The 18,389-nt window shown below is 41.9% G+C and overlaps 1 protein-coding gene across 1 annotated transcript; it reads left to right on the plus strand.

Annotated features, from left to right (window-relative positions):
• Positions 1–2,842: 2,842 nt before the first annotated feature.
• sfrp5 (secreted frizzled-related protein 5) lies at positions 2,843–17,033 on the plus strand. The gene is made up of 3 exons (XM_078273069.1): positions 2,843–3,825; positions 10,707–10,784; positions 15,404–17,033. Exons 1-3 carry the CDS (start codon positions 3,267–3,269, stop codon positions 15,730–15,732), a joined length of 966 nt encoding a protein of 321 aa, XP_078129195.1. The 5' UTR covers positions 2,843–3,266; the 3' UTR covers positions 15,733–17,033.
• The last annotated feature ends 1,356 nt before the right edge of the window (positions 17,034–18,389 follow it).

Genomic DNA, 18,389 nt, shown 5'->3' on the forward strand with positions numbered 1-18,389 from the left:
ACAACTGATCCATTTCCTTGTTGTACACTACAGTTAAATAAGTTTGCATAGATGCGTCTACTTTGACTTTTAAATGTGTCTACTTTCTGCACTGCAATGAATAACATTTATTTATTTAAAAAACAGCTGGACTGCACTGCATCTAAGAAACATTTCACTAATCTGTTAAGCTGTTAAGACTTGATTAGAATAGAAGAAATACTGAGCTGCTGAGAATACACAGTAGGTCATATGTATATTGTACTAATACAATGAAGTAATTTTTTTCTGCACTTTGCTGCAGTTTGTGTACGAGTTCAGTCAGAGAAAGCATGCAACATGTGGATGTGTCTGTTGTCGTTCACATCATCCCCTCCATCTTCTTGTGTGGTTTGGAATTCAAACTCTGCTTGGAGGGCATATCTGGGCGTCTGGCCACCTCACCCACACCCTCCAGCCTTTCCTCTTTAGAATCTCCCTGACACACACACACACACACACACACACACACACACAACCGCCCGTACCCACCACCACCATCTCCAAACACACACACACACACACACACACACACACACACACACACACACACACACACACACACACACACACACATACTCATACAATTGCTGAGACACCCTTTTCAAACCATGCTAAACCTTTAGGCCCAACAATACAGGCTGGTCCTAATCTTATAGCCCTTGCCCAATCAGAGGGCTGGAAACCGAAGAGTGGAATTGATTGGCCGGTGGCCACAGGGGCCAGTTAGGGGAAGGAGAACAAGAGGAGACAACCATTGTTGATTGATTACCATGAAAGACACTTTTGTTACAGACTTAAAGGCAGTACGTTGTGCCTGTATCAAGAGGAAACGCTAGCAGTCTTAAAATAGGTCACTATTGAACAAACGTGTATACAAAATACGTCACAGAGATAGTAAGACAATCTCAACACCCCTTCATGAAAGAGTAAGGTTCACACAGATTATTAGCTGTGAGTAAAATTGATTAGCTGTAGTGCAAAGGTTAGCAGTGTAGTTTCTATCCATGAATAACAACAGAATAAACACAGGAGCAGAGTGAGGGAAGAGAAGAGGTGAGGAAATGTAGTCAATAAGCTTTGGCTACTGACTTATCAAACTACAACAGCTCTTTATATCCACTCAACGATGCTTTTAGTAATGATGACAACATTTTAGGGGTGACTTCAGCTCACTGCCATATCATCTTTCCACATTGCCAGTTATGAGAAGCGCTCCAAGAGAAGATTGAGCTTGTTTTTTCTGCTGGCAGCTTTTCAATTCCCAGAAAAATCACTCCACAGTGTCTGCAACCCACCAATAAGAATCAACAGACAGGGATTTGAACTGTAGCTCGGGAAGATAAGGTTGAAACATGTTCAACTCCATTTTCAAGTAAAAAATGATTAGATGGTGCAGTAATCTTATTCACAATCCCCTGGCTTTGGAAACAAATGTGGTCAAGATACTGTAAAACTATATGGGTGCTTGGATAATGTGGAGGGTTTTATTGATGTGCCTCGTCGCCTGATATTGAGCCACATTTTTATCTATTTCATTTCATCTCATTGAATTAGATTTTATGGACTGACTGCTGTTTCTGGAATTGTATCTTCTATGCTACAGGCAAAGAACAATACTGTCCCTGATTCTCATCCAAGTACACCTCCGACTGTTTGCAAAACACACACTCACACATGCATTCCTAACTGTCCTTGTTTGTACTGCCACATACAGATAATAAAAATATTCCAAAATCTCATGTCCTATTACTTCATCTCAGTGTCAGCAGTATTCAGCTGTAGTATGATCCAAATTTTGTCTTGACAGTCCTTCTATATCATGATAAAATGTCATCTTGCACCAACAAACAAGCTCTTTCCAATCATTTGCATGGACCTGCATATACAGCCCAATGAGGAGAAGCATTAATGCGTGACGTAGATCAAATGCAAGATGCAAGAACACCCTCCATGTGAGGCACCGATCCCACATCCTGCTCACACAGCTACAGCCCTTTGAATCTGAATGTGACCCTTCTAGTGAATTTGCTGCCAAGGCGAAGGCCCTCACTGTGTCAGTGGCACTGATCGAAAGAGACAGAGGTGCAGCGAGCCTCTATTCACAGACAACATACACATTAGCATAACTCCCATAGCACGGGTAAACCACCTAGCCACCTGTAGCTGCACAACCCACACTCAGTAACCTCATTGCAACTCCTTCCCACCCACTTCATTCACTTTCTTCTCCTGGATTTCTTGCACTTAGATTTGTGCTCGAGCATGTGTGTGTGTGTGTGTGTGTGTGTGTGTGTGTGTGTGTGTGTGTGTATACATTTTCTCACTGTTGATGCCAGCAGAATCCGTTACGCCAGACTGTTTTGAGGTAATGAAGTGAGTAGGCGTGAATGGCAAGCAGACGTGCAGGGAGCTGGTTGAGCCTTTGATGAGTAAATTTAATAGGGGTAGAAAGTTTATTAATGTATGACAAAAACAGCATGAATAAGAGGGTGACAGTGTCTGTTATGTCTGAGTGTTTGTGGCTGTTTCTGACAAAAGAATCTTGTGCATATTAGAGAGATGATTATTGACTTAGTTCTCTCTCTCTCTTTCTCTCTCGCTCTCTCATGTTAACTTGTTGTAGAGGAGGGGTTTTGTCGAGGACAAGGGGTTGTAGGAGTGTCCTGAAGGCCAGTGGGAGCCTCCCCCAGGGTTGTGATTGGCTCATGCTGTTGTGAGTGAGTGCAGGGGAGGCCAGTAGGAAGGTGAGTGGTCTGGGAGCCTGCTAGGGGGCAGGCAGCTGCAGAGAGCAGCCACCACCGCCTCTTAAAACCTAAGGTACTCCTCATTACAGCTGCAGACTAATAGACAGAGAGCAGGGGAGGGCTGGAGACACTTCTAAGAGAGGGAGAGGGAAGGAGAGTGAGACATTGTTAACAGGGAAAGTTAGTTAAATAAGCAGTCCTACTTGTGTGCTCACCCTTCTTTGACTGCTGCCTCCCCACTCCACTACCTGAGGCACACACACGCACACACACACATACACACAGGGAGGTGTTTCAGGGAGGCTTAGAGGGCCGACTCTCCAGGGAAGAAGGGAATTAAACACTTCATTTTCAATCCACGGCGTCCATACTCAGGACAAAAAAAGGGATTACAGCTTGTACGCCTGCCCCACTTGTTCCTCTCTTCTCTCTGCATTTTGTCTTAACTTTGGAGACTTTGGATACAACATTCTTGAATTGTTGGTTTGGGCTCAGAGAGGCATGGCACACGGACAAAAGAGCCCCAGGTGGGCATTAACCCAGGGCTCCTTCAGCTTGGCACTGGGCCTGTCGCTCTTCTCTCTCCTCCTCCTCCTCCTCACCGTCTCAGCTGCAGATGAGTACGACTACTACAGCTGGCAGTCGGACAACTTCCACAATGGCCGCTTCTACACCAAGCAGCCCCAGTGTGTGGACATACCAGCTGACCTGCGCCTGTGCCACAATGTGGGCTACAAGAAGATGAGGCTGCCCAACCTCCTGGACCACGAGACCATGCCAGAGGTCAAGCAGCAGGCGGGCAGCTGGGTACCCCTCCTGGCCAAACGCTGCCATGCTGATACCCAGGTCTTCCTGTGCTCGCTGTTTGCACCGGTGTGCCTGGACAGGCCCATCTATCCCTGCCGCTCGCTGTGTGAAGCTGTGAGGGACAGCTGTGCTCCGGTGATGGAGACCTATGGCTTCCCCTGGCCTGAGATGCTGACCTGTGATAAGTTTCCCATTGATAATGACCTCTGCATCCCCATGCAGTTCACTGGGAACCACGCGACCCAGCCACCAGGTAGGGCACATACACCCACTCCAACACACACCCTCATTTAAGCATACTCACACGCACAAAATCATCTACGCACACATACAAGTCCACAATAGTGTAAATAGTACTAAAGAAGTTGAATTAATGCTTATACAGCAGGTAAAATGTTAGCTTGACATTTTGCACACATTTTAATTTTAATGTCCTCTCAAAATACAAAAGTGACAAGCTCAGTAACACATTACAATCAATTAAAGTTGAATAAATCAATAAATACAAATTAAAAATAGAAATCTTTTCCAGCATAAAAAATCATGCTACAGCTTGTTATTAATCTGTCCAAAACATAGTTTGTATTGTAAAAAACTGTTTTTAATGATAAGGTATAACACGTGCATTTCAGTAAGCAATATCAAGAATGTATATAATATATAATAAGCAAGTATTTAAAATTATACATGGGTTAAAAATGCAGCAATAAAAAAAACAATAAACATACGAAATCATTGCCAAATGCAAAAATAACACTATAAAATAGTTTGTTTATTTCAGGACTCCCGCAAATACCATTACTAAGACAGATAAGTGTCCCGAGAGCCTGCAGAGTCAAACAGTGAGAGCCTAATGGCTGTGAGGCTCATATGGTTTACCCGCACTGCAATGATGACAGATGAAAGTTTAAGTGAGAGACTATCCAGAGTCAGGCAGAGAGACAGGAGCAGGAAGAGGCCACAGGGGAAAGTTCTTGAGTATGTGGACAGTTCAGGACGGCTCCCTGCCATCAACATATGCCTCAGGGAGGGACAGAGACAGACAGAGAGAGAGACAGGAGACCGAGTGACTCCGACGGCCAGATCGCTCACTGAGTTTAGATTAATGGACTGTGATGTTAAACGCATCTCAACTGAAAAGGTGACACACATGCACATGCATACACACACACACACACACACACACACACACACACACACACACACACACACACACACACACACACACACACACACACACACCTTTATCAGCAGACATCCATCAACAGCTAATCTATCAATCTTACAACTGAGTTAATGGAGAATGTCTTATTTTAAAGCTGCCATGCATGCAACTCAAAAGCTGGTCTGCAGAGTGTCAATCTATGAACAAATAAACCCAAGATGGATGAAATAAGAAGGGGAATTACACTGGGGTTTCTGAGAGAGATTTGATTCACAAAAAATGGAAAGTATTATATAATTGTTCACAGGAAACGAGTAAGAGAACAGACAGATGGGCCAATAGTGAGCTGTGAGAGGGTGAGTGGGAACTAAATAGAGCGAAAAAGGTGTGTGCATGTGTGTGTATGCGCCACAACTACTTATGCAGCCTCTTTACAAAAGCAGTCAGTGCTAAGAGGGTGATAGAGGGAGTTGATGAGAGTCTTTAGACAGGGGACAGTCCTCACTGTGTCCCAGCCTGCTAGGCCTTTGTTGGGTCTGGCAGCCAGCAGGCCAATTAGCTAGGCCAATTACTGAGCTCCCACTAATTAGTCGACATGACAGGACAAGGGAAGCAGGCAGAGAATTGGAATGACGAAAGTCTGATTGTCCCTGAGAGCCCAAAGGAGAGGAGTGAAAGGAGAGGGAAGCGGGAGAGTAAAGAGAGGCAGACAGAGTGTAGAATAGGAGAAAATCTGCCACCTGCAGCACAAAAAAGTGTCTGCCTCTCTGCTTTCAATAAGGACTCAAATAAAAACGGTTTATTTGCTTCATTATTCCACTTCTTTCCTTTACTGTTTATCACCATTTCTTATCTAGTTTGGTTGAAATGTTGCTGTGTTATGTTTCATTTGATAAATGTGTTGTCCTTGAATTGAGCTGTTCTTTGATATATTACAATGTACTACTTTACTAAAGCGCTAAAAATGAAAGCCAATAATGCCAAAACATCATTTTAGTCCTGTCAATCATAACAATTTGTGTGACATATCTTTGCTTTTTATCAATAATTTTCACACTATACTGATATCTAAATATCTACCCTGCTAAAAAAGATCGTTTTAGAATTCTCTGGTGAATTCATCCGGAGCTGGCTCATTCCATTAGGAAAAGTGGCTGTTCTGTTTTTGTAGGACGAGTTTCAACTATGTGACACTTTAGCTTTACAGAGCCATAACTCATTCTTTTACTTGCTGCCTGAGACGGAGGCAGCTTAAACTTTATCTGTAATCTCCTCAAACAGGCAACAGTTTGTTGATCCTATCTAATCAAAAATGATTGGAGGCGGCTAGATTACAGAGAGTGGTGCGAGATCAGTGCAAATTTGTTGAGGGTTTTTTGCTGTTAAGCAATTTTATGAAGAGAGAAAATGAGAGGAAATATATTGAATTAAATTTGTAAAATATAAATAAAAAATTTAATATTGGTTAAGTTTAACGATTACATTTGAGTGTGTGCTTGTGTGAGTGTGAGTGTGTGTGTGTGTGTGTGTGTGTGTGTGTGTGTGTGTGTGTGTGTGTGTGTTTGAAACTGAGAGTGAACCCATATCACTTCTAGCCCGAGGGCTCAGTCACTGACATTTTGTTGAGAACCAGAGATTCTCAGATGTGCCGATGAGGCCATCCTGAGGACAAACTTCTGGCTTTAAAAAACACACACACACACACACACACACACACACACACACACACACACACACACACACACACACACACACACACACACAGCGATAATAAAGAGGAATTTCAGCTAAGAATTGTTAGAAGTGAATTTCCTGAGAACCGTGTCAAAAAACAAGGATGATTCTCCTAAGACAGGATCATATAAGGGCTATCCAGCTGGGCTCCTGTGGAAACTAACAGTACAGAGTCAGATTCACTTTCCACCTCTCTGTCATAGCCAAAACTGAGAAGAACACCACTGCCACCTGAGCTCAGGCTGTGGTGCGTGTGCATGTGTGTGTGTATGTGTGTAAGTAACAGGGGCCCATGGGGTGTGATTATGTGAAACACAAGTCTGTAGATATCATACCAGGGAAGACAAGCAGTCCACTGACAAAAGAGGGCCCAGAGAGTGAAGAAGGCCAGCTGAGCTCAGTCCATCTGGCAGATGCCACCCATCAACTCCACCTTATTTAATGATGCTACCTTTAGCTGCTGTCAGCATCAGCAAATCAACAGGTATGTTAAAGTGCATAGGGTAAACTCCATATCTCAAATTGCATGTTTCAGAAAATGCTCTTCAAGACAATATGCACGTTGTCCAGTAAAAGTCGTTGAAATTGAATGGTGTGAAAGATATTGTCTGTCCTTGCCTTACTCATTGATGCGGCTAGTGTAAGTTACAACCGTGCTAAAGGAGACAGGCAGCACTGTCAGGTCCCCAGCAGCACAATGGGCGCTACTCATGTGGCCCTGGCTGCTATATGAAAGGGAAAATGTGATCCAATGCTCTGTGCATGGAAGACTGCCTCTGCCTTTTGAGAATGTATTTTCTCTTCTGTATAGGATTCCTACAGATGCAAGGAGCATGCTGATGTTTTAGGGGCCCCGGGGGCTGCCTGTGGGCCGTATTTAAGTCCTCCTCTGTCCGTCTGCATGCTGCATTTAAACAGATGTTAGGCCCTCCGACATAAATCACACGCTGCATTTCATCTCCGGCATAGTACCGTTTTATGTCATAAGTGTTGCTGCTCGTAACTTAAAGTGCCCAAATGAGGCATGAGATAGTGACCTGCACATACTTTAAATGGAACGTTCTTCCCATAAAAGTCAGTGATGCTCAGGCTGCAGGGGGCGAGGCAAAAGATATGGCAGGGGATCGGACGACGATATTGTTAGATCTGGTTATCTTTGGTGTGAAGATATGTGCGTGTGAGTGTGTGGAGACAAAGAGAAAGAAAAAAGTAAGCAGAAACATGTAACTTTGCACAAACTGTAACTACGATACGGGCTGTAAAATTGATTTTAAGCAACTTGTTGCAAACCTAAAATGTGATTTGATGTTTGAGGCAAATGAAAAGGATTCTTGAATTTTATGTAATGACAAATGCTTGGACAAGGCGTTGTTTACTTAGTGATGAACAAAATGTATGTTGTTGAAACAACAAAATTAAATAAATGTGCAGCAACTTTCCACTGCACCAACCAATTACAATAAAATGACGATCTTCATTGTGTTGTCATGTTTGTGGAGGTCATGGTGGACACATTTTAGAGACATTTCACACAGTTGCACAATGGCACTTTTTTATGGGACCTCAACACCAAAAGTATTATCTGACAAATTACTTTCCACTTTTCCTTTTATCATTAACATCATAAAATTTCCCAAGCCAGTTTAAGAATTTTTTTCCAATACTGAGATGTTGTTGCATTTCCTTATTTTCAATCAGCCTCTCTAATTTGTTAAAACATACATAAGCAAGTTATGTGAAAGAAAGGAGAAAAAGGGTGAGAGGGGGGACAAGAAACAACATATACTGTACAGCAGGGGAGGGAGACTGAAATGGATAACGTGATATTAACCTTAGAGCTATGACTAAGTGAAGCTGTGCAGTGAAATTACTGGACTCTTGCCCTACGTCATTTCCACTCTGGCCTGCTGTTTGAAGATTAACAGCAGGTCTTTCTAACGGACCACCTCCCTACTCACCCTACTCCCATCATCCTTTTCCTCTTACCCTCAATCATCAACTCCCTACCTCCTCATCCTCCAGAACAACAGCTCTGAGATACTATATTCTAACATCCGTCACTGTGAATGGAAACATTTTACGTTTCTGTGATTAAGTCTATAACCCAGATGACGAAGAGGCAGTCAAGTTCAAAGGAGAAAAAAGCAAGAACATTACTTTTTACAATTCATTCACATGGCATGGTAAAAAAAAATCCTAAACTGCTTTGAGATGATGGCAAAATACATTACCTAATGTCAAAATATTTGCTGAGTAGAAATGTCTCCAGGAAAAAAAATACTCTAAGCCACGCAGCAGTGATTCCCATCAGAACATGGCGGTGATTCCCCCTACGGAGACAAGACCGTGATGAGGGCAGTCGTCGCTTAATTGATTGCTCAGCGGCATCCAAATGGTACATTTTGGTCCAAGCTCAACTTAGTTTCATGGAGGGGCTGTTTTCTCCTGACACATGCTCTGGCATCAACACAACTGGGCCTCCTGCCAACATACCACCCCAGTGAAACCAGAATGAATTACCATGGAGTCTGAATAAGATGCAACAGCTTCAAGGGAATCATTCAAAACAGACAAATCCAGAGTTTTGGCATCTCTTTGTGTGTGTGTGTGTGTGTGTGTGTGTGTGTGTGTGTGTGTGTGTGTGTGTGTGTGTGTGTGTGTGTGTGTGTGTGTGTGTGTGTGTTTCCATGCTCTTGTCCCAGTCTTTATGTCAGCACCAGACAATTAAGAGGCTTGACCCTAAAGCCTCGCAGGTCTCCTGCCTGTGAATGCATGGGAATCCTCAGAGGAGAAAAATTGGCAGTTACTCTGCAAGAACATGGTTCAACTCCTTCCGACACACACATACGAGCGCATACACACATACATAACACTCAGCGGTGGTTAGGGGGTTCACCTCCCCACGATCCCGAGCAGCGAAGCATGCTAAACTTTGACCCGTCTCATTATCTGCCCAGACTCTGAGGTTTGGGCTGGGGTGATAACCCTTGAACCCTGACTTTTAACCCAGGGGCCTAGGCTGGACTGTGCTAGGATAGTTCTGTGTGTGTTTGTAAGTGTGAGACACACAGGAAAACAGAGAGGGGGGAGAGATCTAAACTTATTTTGGATACTGTGGTAAGTGAATGACAGAAAAAGTTAGCTCCCCTATAAGCAGATGTCCCAAACAAAGGCTGCTTATGATATTTAACTGCCCTGTAGGTGCATATATGTGGTGTGTGGAAGATTTCTATACCACATCCTTCTCTCCCTGACCATTTCTAATATTATACCTTGTTCTCTCGATCGGCCCAACCTCTGTTTTGTGGATAAGTAGACTGATATTAGATGTGTGTAGCCACAGGGCTTACGCTGAGTTTATGTAGGAATGGCCATAATAAAGTTTACTTTTGGAGAAAATTACAAGGCAGTATGTAGCATGTCTGTGTGTGTTTGTGTGTCTGACAAAGAAGAGATTGGGGGCTTTGAAAGCAGGATTTGTAGTTGGCATGGGGAAGAATATTTACTATATTATATATAAGTCAAAATGTCATAATAATTATTCATATTTCCATATTTTGTCAGTTTCTGCTGTAGACACAAGCAATACTTTGCAGTAAACTAATAAAAGGTTTAATGTAGGGCCTGTTACTTCTCTCTCATGTTGTATGGGTACACAATAACAACAATCAGAAAGTCCCAAATCAAAGTTAGTGAGGCTAAACATGCTTTCGAGCAAAGCAGGCATGACCATACATTTTGAGTTAAAAATAAACTGAACTCGTTGCGTCGGTTTCCCCTTGCTGTTTCACAATGTGTGGTTGCTGTGTGGCCTCAGTGCTGGCTGTGTCTCTGTACTGAATCACTTTTCACCATGTTCAGCTGCTCCTGCTGCAACAGCGTTTACCTTTCTGCACAGCCAAGACCACGCCTGCACCACCAAAATATACAAGGGCCAGAATTAAAAACATTTTGTCCAGTGTAATTGCAGGGCAAACATCAGTCAGCTTGCTGGACTGTGTATTCTCTCAGCAGCAAATAGCCTCTGACAAGCAGAGGGGGGCTGCAAATAAGTGCCTAAAAAGTGCTCAGGCTTAACGATTTCATGCCGACACAACTTTGGTTTTGCTGACTGCACTTGACTAACAATGACCTCAACTCACCTCAACTCAGTATTAGCTAATCTGGCCTTAATAGAACCATATGAAATAATTATGTGTAGCTGCTAATGAGAAATTATTTTTCTGTCCCCTCAGTGTCGAAGGTGTGCCCTCCATGTGACAATGAGCTGAAAGCAGACAACATAATGGAGCATTACTGTGCCAGTGACTTTGGTAAGTACCAACAATTGAAGAGTAAAGGCCCTGACACACCAACCCGATTATCGGCTGTCGGACAGTCTGGCGAGGTCAGTGACTCATGTCTGTTCGGTGTGTTCCGTGCCGTCGTCGGCCTTCATTTGGGATGATGACGTACTCAATGGCCAATCTGATTGGTGGAGCGGTAACTCGGAAATGACGAGCAGGATGAGCCTGACTAACGCCTCTCAAAATCTGACGAAAATCTTTTAAACTGACCTTTGTCGATCTGAAATGAAGACAGATTCAGCAACTGTATGGCCTATTTCTCGCTTAAAATGTTTTCAGAAACACGTTTCGGTGAACTATCTTCGTAAAATATGAGATTGTATTCCGAACGAAGCCGCCATTATGCCCGGTTGTAAAATCCGGGAGCAGCCAGACCTACGTGACGTGTTCGTCCAATCAGCTACAATACAATACAGATTAGCGCCACCTGCGGTTCTGGAGACGTATTACGTCTCACGTACGTGCAAAACGTATGCTCAAGTCAGCGTTGCTTCTGTGTGTTCCGAGGCACTTTTTTGACCAACTCGGGGAGTTACCTTTTCTGCCAAAGGCCGGCCGTCAGGTTGGTGTGTCAGAGCCTTAAGAGCTGCATCCTATAGACGCATATACAGTACAGTACAGGGGAGGAGGACAGTAACACTCACTGCCTACAGGTGGCACAAAAGTTAAAAGTGCAGCAGCTATTGCCTTCTTTGCCTGAAGGTGGCGACATTTCACATTTATTAAATCGCAAGTGCAACTGTATAGACAAAAGGTTTCAGCACAGGCTTAATTACTGAAGGAGTACAAGCCTGTTTGACGTCAATTATTAAAATAAAGGGAATACAAAAATTAAGGAATTTGAGAAGAACTATTTAAAAGCATAGATATGTGCCATCATAAACATTTCAGGACGTTTGGTTTGGCTTTAAAAAAAAGCAGGAGTTTTTGTTACAAGTCTACCTGTCTAACACCAGAATTATATTACACTGTGTGCTGTAGGACAGCAAAAGTAGCAGGACTATTGCAAAGTAACTCTCTCTCGTACACATGCACAGTATTGTCAATAAAACAACATCAACTTCAAAATATTATGCACTCAGTTCTTTATTGCTGTAAAAACCTTTGCATTTACAAAGGCCTTAGTTTTAAAAGACGAAAAGACTTAAAGGTACTTTGTTGGTGGACATAAAAATAATAAGAATTGGGCTTTTTGATTTCTTTCATAACATATTTATGTTTCAGTCTCTTCTGTTAAACAGATTTTCCGTTAAACCATATGTTTGCAGGTATTTGTAGAAAATGGGGAATGAATGAGCACATACATGAACAAGCAGAACACACATCAATTTTGCACTTTTCCCTCTGCTAGCATTACCCTTTTCTTCTCATAAGTTGATAAATTAATATAACAGCTTCCAGTCCCTGATGTCCATTCAACGCCATTTTTCTAAACTTTATACTTTCCAGCATTCCAGTTTCACCACAGTAATGACCTGCACACAAAGCCAGAACATAATTATTCCATTATTTCTGCTCATCGAGGCTTTTGGCCCATCATACCCCACAGCAGCTGAAGTTCTGCTTGCATGGACTATTGCCCCAGTCTTTAGAGTTAATGATATACTGCTCTCTATTTTCTCTGGTCATAAGATTCTGAGCACTGAACTAGAAACTCATAACCCTGGGAGAGTCATGAAGAACATGGCTTATGTTTCTGAACAGATTAGTGAGAATAATGTAATTGAAAATGAAATGTGGCCAGACTGGTGCTGAAAACCATATTTCTATGCTGTAGTATCCTACAGAGGAAATGTCTGCAGTTTTAAAAAAAATACCAAGTTTCACAAACTGTCTTCTGGCAAACACCCACACCTACTGGCCTGAATATACATGACCCATTATAAATCATAAATTAATAAACGACCAACACATCACATCCAACGACAACAACAAAATACATATTTATGCACATTTCTCACACTCTTGAGCTGCAGCCAAAACGTAGGCTCATCATCACCCATAATTAATCATGACTCAATTCACCGATATTTGTCTGATTAACTTCAGGATTACATATCTCAATCTTCCAACATTTTTGGGGGGGATCAGATTCTTTCTGTTCATTAGAATGAAATGTGTGAAAGCAGATAGCGAGCCAAAGACATTTTATTGGCTATTAATGTATGTGACTGGATGAGGATGAGTAGAGAAGTCAAGATAACCGTGACATATGGATCTGGAGATCAAGGCAAAAATTACTCTAATGTTATTCTAGAAGGCAATTACATTACATGTCATTTAGCTCAGTGGTTCCCAACCTGGGGTCCGGGGATCCCTCAGGGGGGCGGCAAAGATCACAGGGGGTGCGCAAGTCTTTATCTGGTTTGAGGTTGAGAGAAAAAAAGATATTTGCACATGTTAAACAAATTATGATAATATACTAGAATATATAATGTATACAAAAGTCTGTATAAAAACTATATATTTTTGTTCTCGCTTAAAATTGTAGGCAGGCTACTTAGTAGGCCAAACCTCCGGGACCTCTTAACCTGTGGCCCTTGCTGTCATCAGGTCAGCTGCTAGCTGCTATCATCCTTGTTTTTCCTGCCGCCACGGCATCACTATTTTATGAATGAAACATAGCGGAGAAACGTAAAAGTGCTGATAACTCCTCTGTATCAAAAAAGAAAGTAAGGCTCTATCTTGAGAGTTACCTCAACTTCGGTTTCGGAGGGGGTGGCTCAGCTTTTCTTAGACATAAGTAAGGAAAAAAGGTTGGGAACCACTGATTTAGCTGACATTTTTTATCCAAAGCAACTTACAATTATTGCATGTGTCAGAGGTCATACACCTCTGGAGCAACAATGGGTTAAGTGTCTTGGTCAGGGACACATTGGTTGATATACCACAGTGGGAATTGAACCCAGATCACCCACACAGAAGGAATGTGTCATATCCACTGCGCCATCACCACCCGCAATAGCTGATTACAGCTTGATCTCATACCTCGTGAATGTTGTTGTCTATTCATCTTGGGACATAGTTCACCCTCAGAGAATTTTGTGCTTCGTGTTTTATTACAGTCTACTTTTGATGTCTGATCCCTCCACATTCCTTGCTGTACCATCCTAGCACAAATGACAAGAGTAGGAAAGAGAGGGGGAGGAAAGTGAGTCTGGCAGGGCATGGACATGAAGCTTACACCTGGTGGGTAGGGGAGCTTGCTTGCTTAAAGAAAACCTGCTTCTGCTCAAAATGACAGCACACTTTTCTCTCATATTTCTACCTCTACGCCCCTTCTGCACACTTTAAAGAAAGTGAGTTTGTGTAAAGACGTGGGCATTGCTTGTCACATGGATACTGGCCAGGGTGCACACTGTGAGCCCCACTGCATCACTTATGACTAAATATGAGTGGACATTTAAAAGTGAAGCAGGGAGGGAAATTATTTTATCCTTCCTATCTTTTTCTGAACACACACATACACATGAATGCATTCATTCACAGAAACACACACATGCCTGGGCACGCAAATGCAGGACACAAACACACGCCCTCAGTGAAGGAGCAGGACGTGAATCAGGATAGAGGATGAGAGGCAACTCAACACACACATTCCTTCTTAAACATGCTATCACTTCGCATGTACTGTGTATGCACAGTATCAGAGTGTGCCGAGGGATGTTTATGCAGGAAAGAAGTGAAATGGCGATCTTCCAACAGGCTCGGGTACATAGCGATGTTTCATACCGACCTCGCGCCTTTGCCCGGCTCGTGATTAATTTCACCTGTCAAAATGTTCACCCAGAGAATTCCTCTCTCAAATGCTTGGCAGTGCAATTTTAATCTCTCACATGTAAAACTTATAAACACGAGGCTCAACAGGAGATACAAGTCAGTACTTCATTAAGTTGATAAACCAGAGTTTGCTGTAACCAAACTCCACATATACTAAAAACAGAGGTTATCTGTTTTGTATTTTGTGTTGTAAAAATACAGGAGTCTAAGTGTAATATCTCAATAGAGGAGCATGATACAATTACATCAGACTACAAAGTGAAGAAAACAAAGGATGATACTAAAGTGATTCCATACAGATCCAATGTAGAAACATTACTGATGGTAGAACCAGAGCTTTAGACTTAGACTTGCAAATGACTTGTGACTTGGACTCACCCTCAAGGGCTTAAGATTTGACTTGAACTTGCTTCAAAAAGAGGTTGTAGCTCCAAAAACATGTCCTCCTTTTCATTTATGGGTATTCCCCAAGTCAGACACACAAACATACACACAGGATGCAGTTTTTATACGCTGCAGGAGAATTTAAAAGATGATACTCAGGAGAGGTGTAAAATAGCTGCTTCTTTGGCAAAGCACAGAGCTCAGTACAGGTTTGCAGTAAGAACAAATATCACAGCTGCTCAAAGTAAAAAAAGAGCAGGGGAATGGGAGTGACACATTAACAGCTTCTGGGTTTAAATATTGTTCTACGGAATAGAAGTTGGACTGAGTTCAAATATATATATATATATATATATATATATATATATATATATATATATATATATATATATATATATATATATATCTCTCTTCTCCCTCAGCCCTCAAGATGAAGATCAAGGAGGTGAAGAAGGAGAAGGGTGACCGGAAGCTGATAGCAGCACAAAAGAAGAAGAAAGTGTTGAAGCAGGGTGTGCTAAGGAAGAAGGACCTGAAGAAACTGACCCTGTACATCAAGAATGGTGCAAATTGCCCGTGCTCCCAGCTGGACAGCCTGGGCTCCAACTTCCTCATCATGGGCCGCAAAGTGGACCAGCAACTTCTGCTCATGTCCATTCACAAGTGGGACAAGAAGAGCAAGGAGCTCAAGTTCGCCATCAAGTACATGAAGTCCCATCAGTGTCCCACCTATCACACTGTCTTCCAGTGACGCGTCTCGCTGCACTGTTGGCACAATCCACGATCGCTTCCCACATTCCACCTTGTTTCACATAGATCCTAATTCTGCGTCCCCAAACCCCAGGTCCCTGCAAAATCCAGCCCGCTACATAGCCCTACAAAGGGTCTCAGGGCAGTCAAGCTTTTATTTTCTCAGCTTTAACATGAATCAGGTCATCAAGGGAGTCGTCCTGATCTGCTTAGATGAATCAGACATGTTAATGTTGGAGGGGAAAAGCTGCACACAGCTCCCTCTGAATAATAAAAGCCCCAAAGAAACCACAATATTTTTTTTTAAATTTAGGTGAAATCATTTTATTTTCTAAAGTAAAACAGACATTTTGATTGACCACCTGCAAACTTAATAGAATGTTCCTTATAATTCTACTTTCCTCTTCTGACATAGTAGAACAAATCACTTGTATGATATCTTTATCAAGACAGTGGCATTAAGAAATGGGAACCTAAAGATTTGAGGCAACTATTGGGAGGGAGAACATGTTTGATAATGAAATGATTATAGACAGACTGAATGGAAAGGGAGCTGAGTGGGAACACAGGGTTTGTTTCAGTGTAAAAAAAACCGGAGAGAAATGATACACTACAGTAAATGTGGGCTGTGTAATGGGACAGTGCATACACTGGCACAGAGCTCCCAGGAACAATATCAAAGCAATGACATGTAGATGATCCACTTAACTGTATGGTTTAATAATTAGTAGGCAATCCTGATAAATACTAAATGATTATAAAATTGGGCTTTTTGCATTTATCCCTGCTGGGAAAGAAGACAGATGGGATGAGACAGCCTGGATGATGCTTCCACTGACTTTGTACAGCAACATTTTTTTGTGGCCTGAAAGAGGGAAACTTGAATATTCTTTTGCTTTTTCAATTGGAGAGAGAAGGAAGTTAAGGCAGAGAAGACATCATTCTGAAAACAAGTGGAGAATAAAAGAGAGAGAAAGAGAGAGAAAGAGACTCTGGACAGAACCAACAATGTTGGGTTGATAAGTCTCTGGTACTGTTTTTCACTATCACTATTCAAATGTTTATTTGTTTTGTACTTCAATTTTTGAGTTTGCTTCTGTTAAACCTCTATTGTATGAAAGCAGGAATCATACATACAGACATAGCACCTGAATTCACTGTTGCCGTAGCAGTAAAAGATGAAAATTTAACTTTGACAACATTTTCTAATCAGTTAACATGTAAGTAGTTATGTTACTGAAATACATCTTTGTTTTACAAAAAAGGAAATAAATAAAATATATTTGAAATTTTTATAAAGAATATTTCTTGGAAACGTGCCATTTCTTTATCATTATGACTAAACACAGTGTGCACACTCATCCCTCTTTATCTGACTTTATCACAAAATATTTGCTTGGTTGAGAAAACACATGCATGCATGTGCATACCTACACACACTTACTGTACATAAGACTCCATACAGAGATATGTACTATCCTGGGTCAGTGTAAAACTTAATAGTCTAATTTTCCTTTTTATATATAGAAAAGTAATAGAAAGCGTTCTGTATTTCCACTTTTGACAGATTCAATTGTTCCCACCGGCCAATCAGATGCAGTCAAGCCATGGCATGGATGGATAGAAAAGGAAACTACTCCCATTTTCTAGTTTTTCATTTTCCATGTATCAATCCAACAGTCCAAACCTAAAACATCGCTAAACAATTTCAATTGTACATTGATCTGATGAACAATAAATACACGTTTAGACTATTTAATTTACTTTGAAAATGTTCTCATCTAAGTTCTGGGATTGTAAGCGTGCACATGGCCTGTCTTGCACCTTCATTTTTCCTTTCACTGGGGAAAAAGAGGTGAAACCTCAGTTACGCTTTCTGCGATGCCAAAATATTCCAGATCCACACTGGGCACAGCTTTACACAGAGCCTGGGCTACACAAGCACCAGCATTTAATGAGTAAAGGGGTGACGCAGACAGACAGCAGGCTGCAATGTAACCGACCAACTTTATCAAAACCACCCAGACCTTAATCACTCCAGATTCGCACACACAACTAATTCACTGCAATGAAAATATTTGGCATCTTTGTTCTCCAAAATACAAGATGGATCAATTGTGACACTGAACAATGTCCATTGCCTTCTGGCCATATTTCCCGAAATGTGGAGACTTTTGGAGACTGCTCGAAGCGTGAACGCCAGTAGAATGATGACCTATTTCCAGCTGATTGTGGAGATAGAGCACACTCTGTCTCTAGACTGTGGAAGGACAAAAACAAGAGGGGAAATGGATAATACGGTAGACGCATGTTGGACAGGACTGCCTTTATCAGAGACTTCAAAACCTACAATGTCTCTGTGAGCAATCAAACACGATAAACACTGAACTAGAAATTCAAATTCCATACAGGTATAGAAAGTGTTGATCAGAGTTAAATCAGTTCTCATGCAGTCGAATACATGCAGCTTAGAGAAAAATGATGAGCAGGTTTCATAAAACAAGATGTGGTGATCAGTGAACTCAAAGTGGAGGAAGACAAAAAAGGAGGGAAGGTGAAAAGGAGAGAAACTTGGCTGGATCTCACAGACACCCATCAGCACCTCCTCAAAGATCACTTAGTGGAGTTAATAAGGGCCCGATGAGCGACCAGCGACAC

Source organism: Sander vitreus, chromosome 17 (genome assembly GCF_031162955.1).
Source record: "Sander vitreus isolate 19-12246 chromosome 17, sanVit1, whole genome shotgun sequence".
NCBI classification, from domain to species: Eukaryota; Metazoa; Chordata; class Actinopteri; order Perciformes; family Percidae; genus Sander; species Sander vitreus.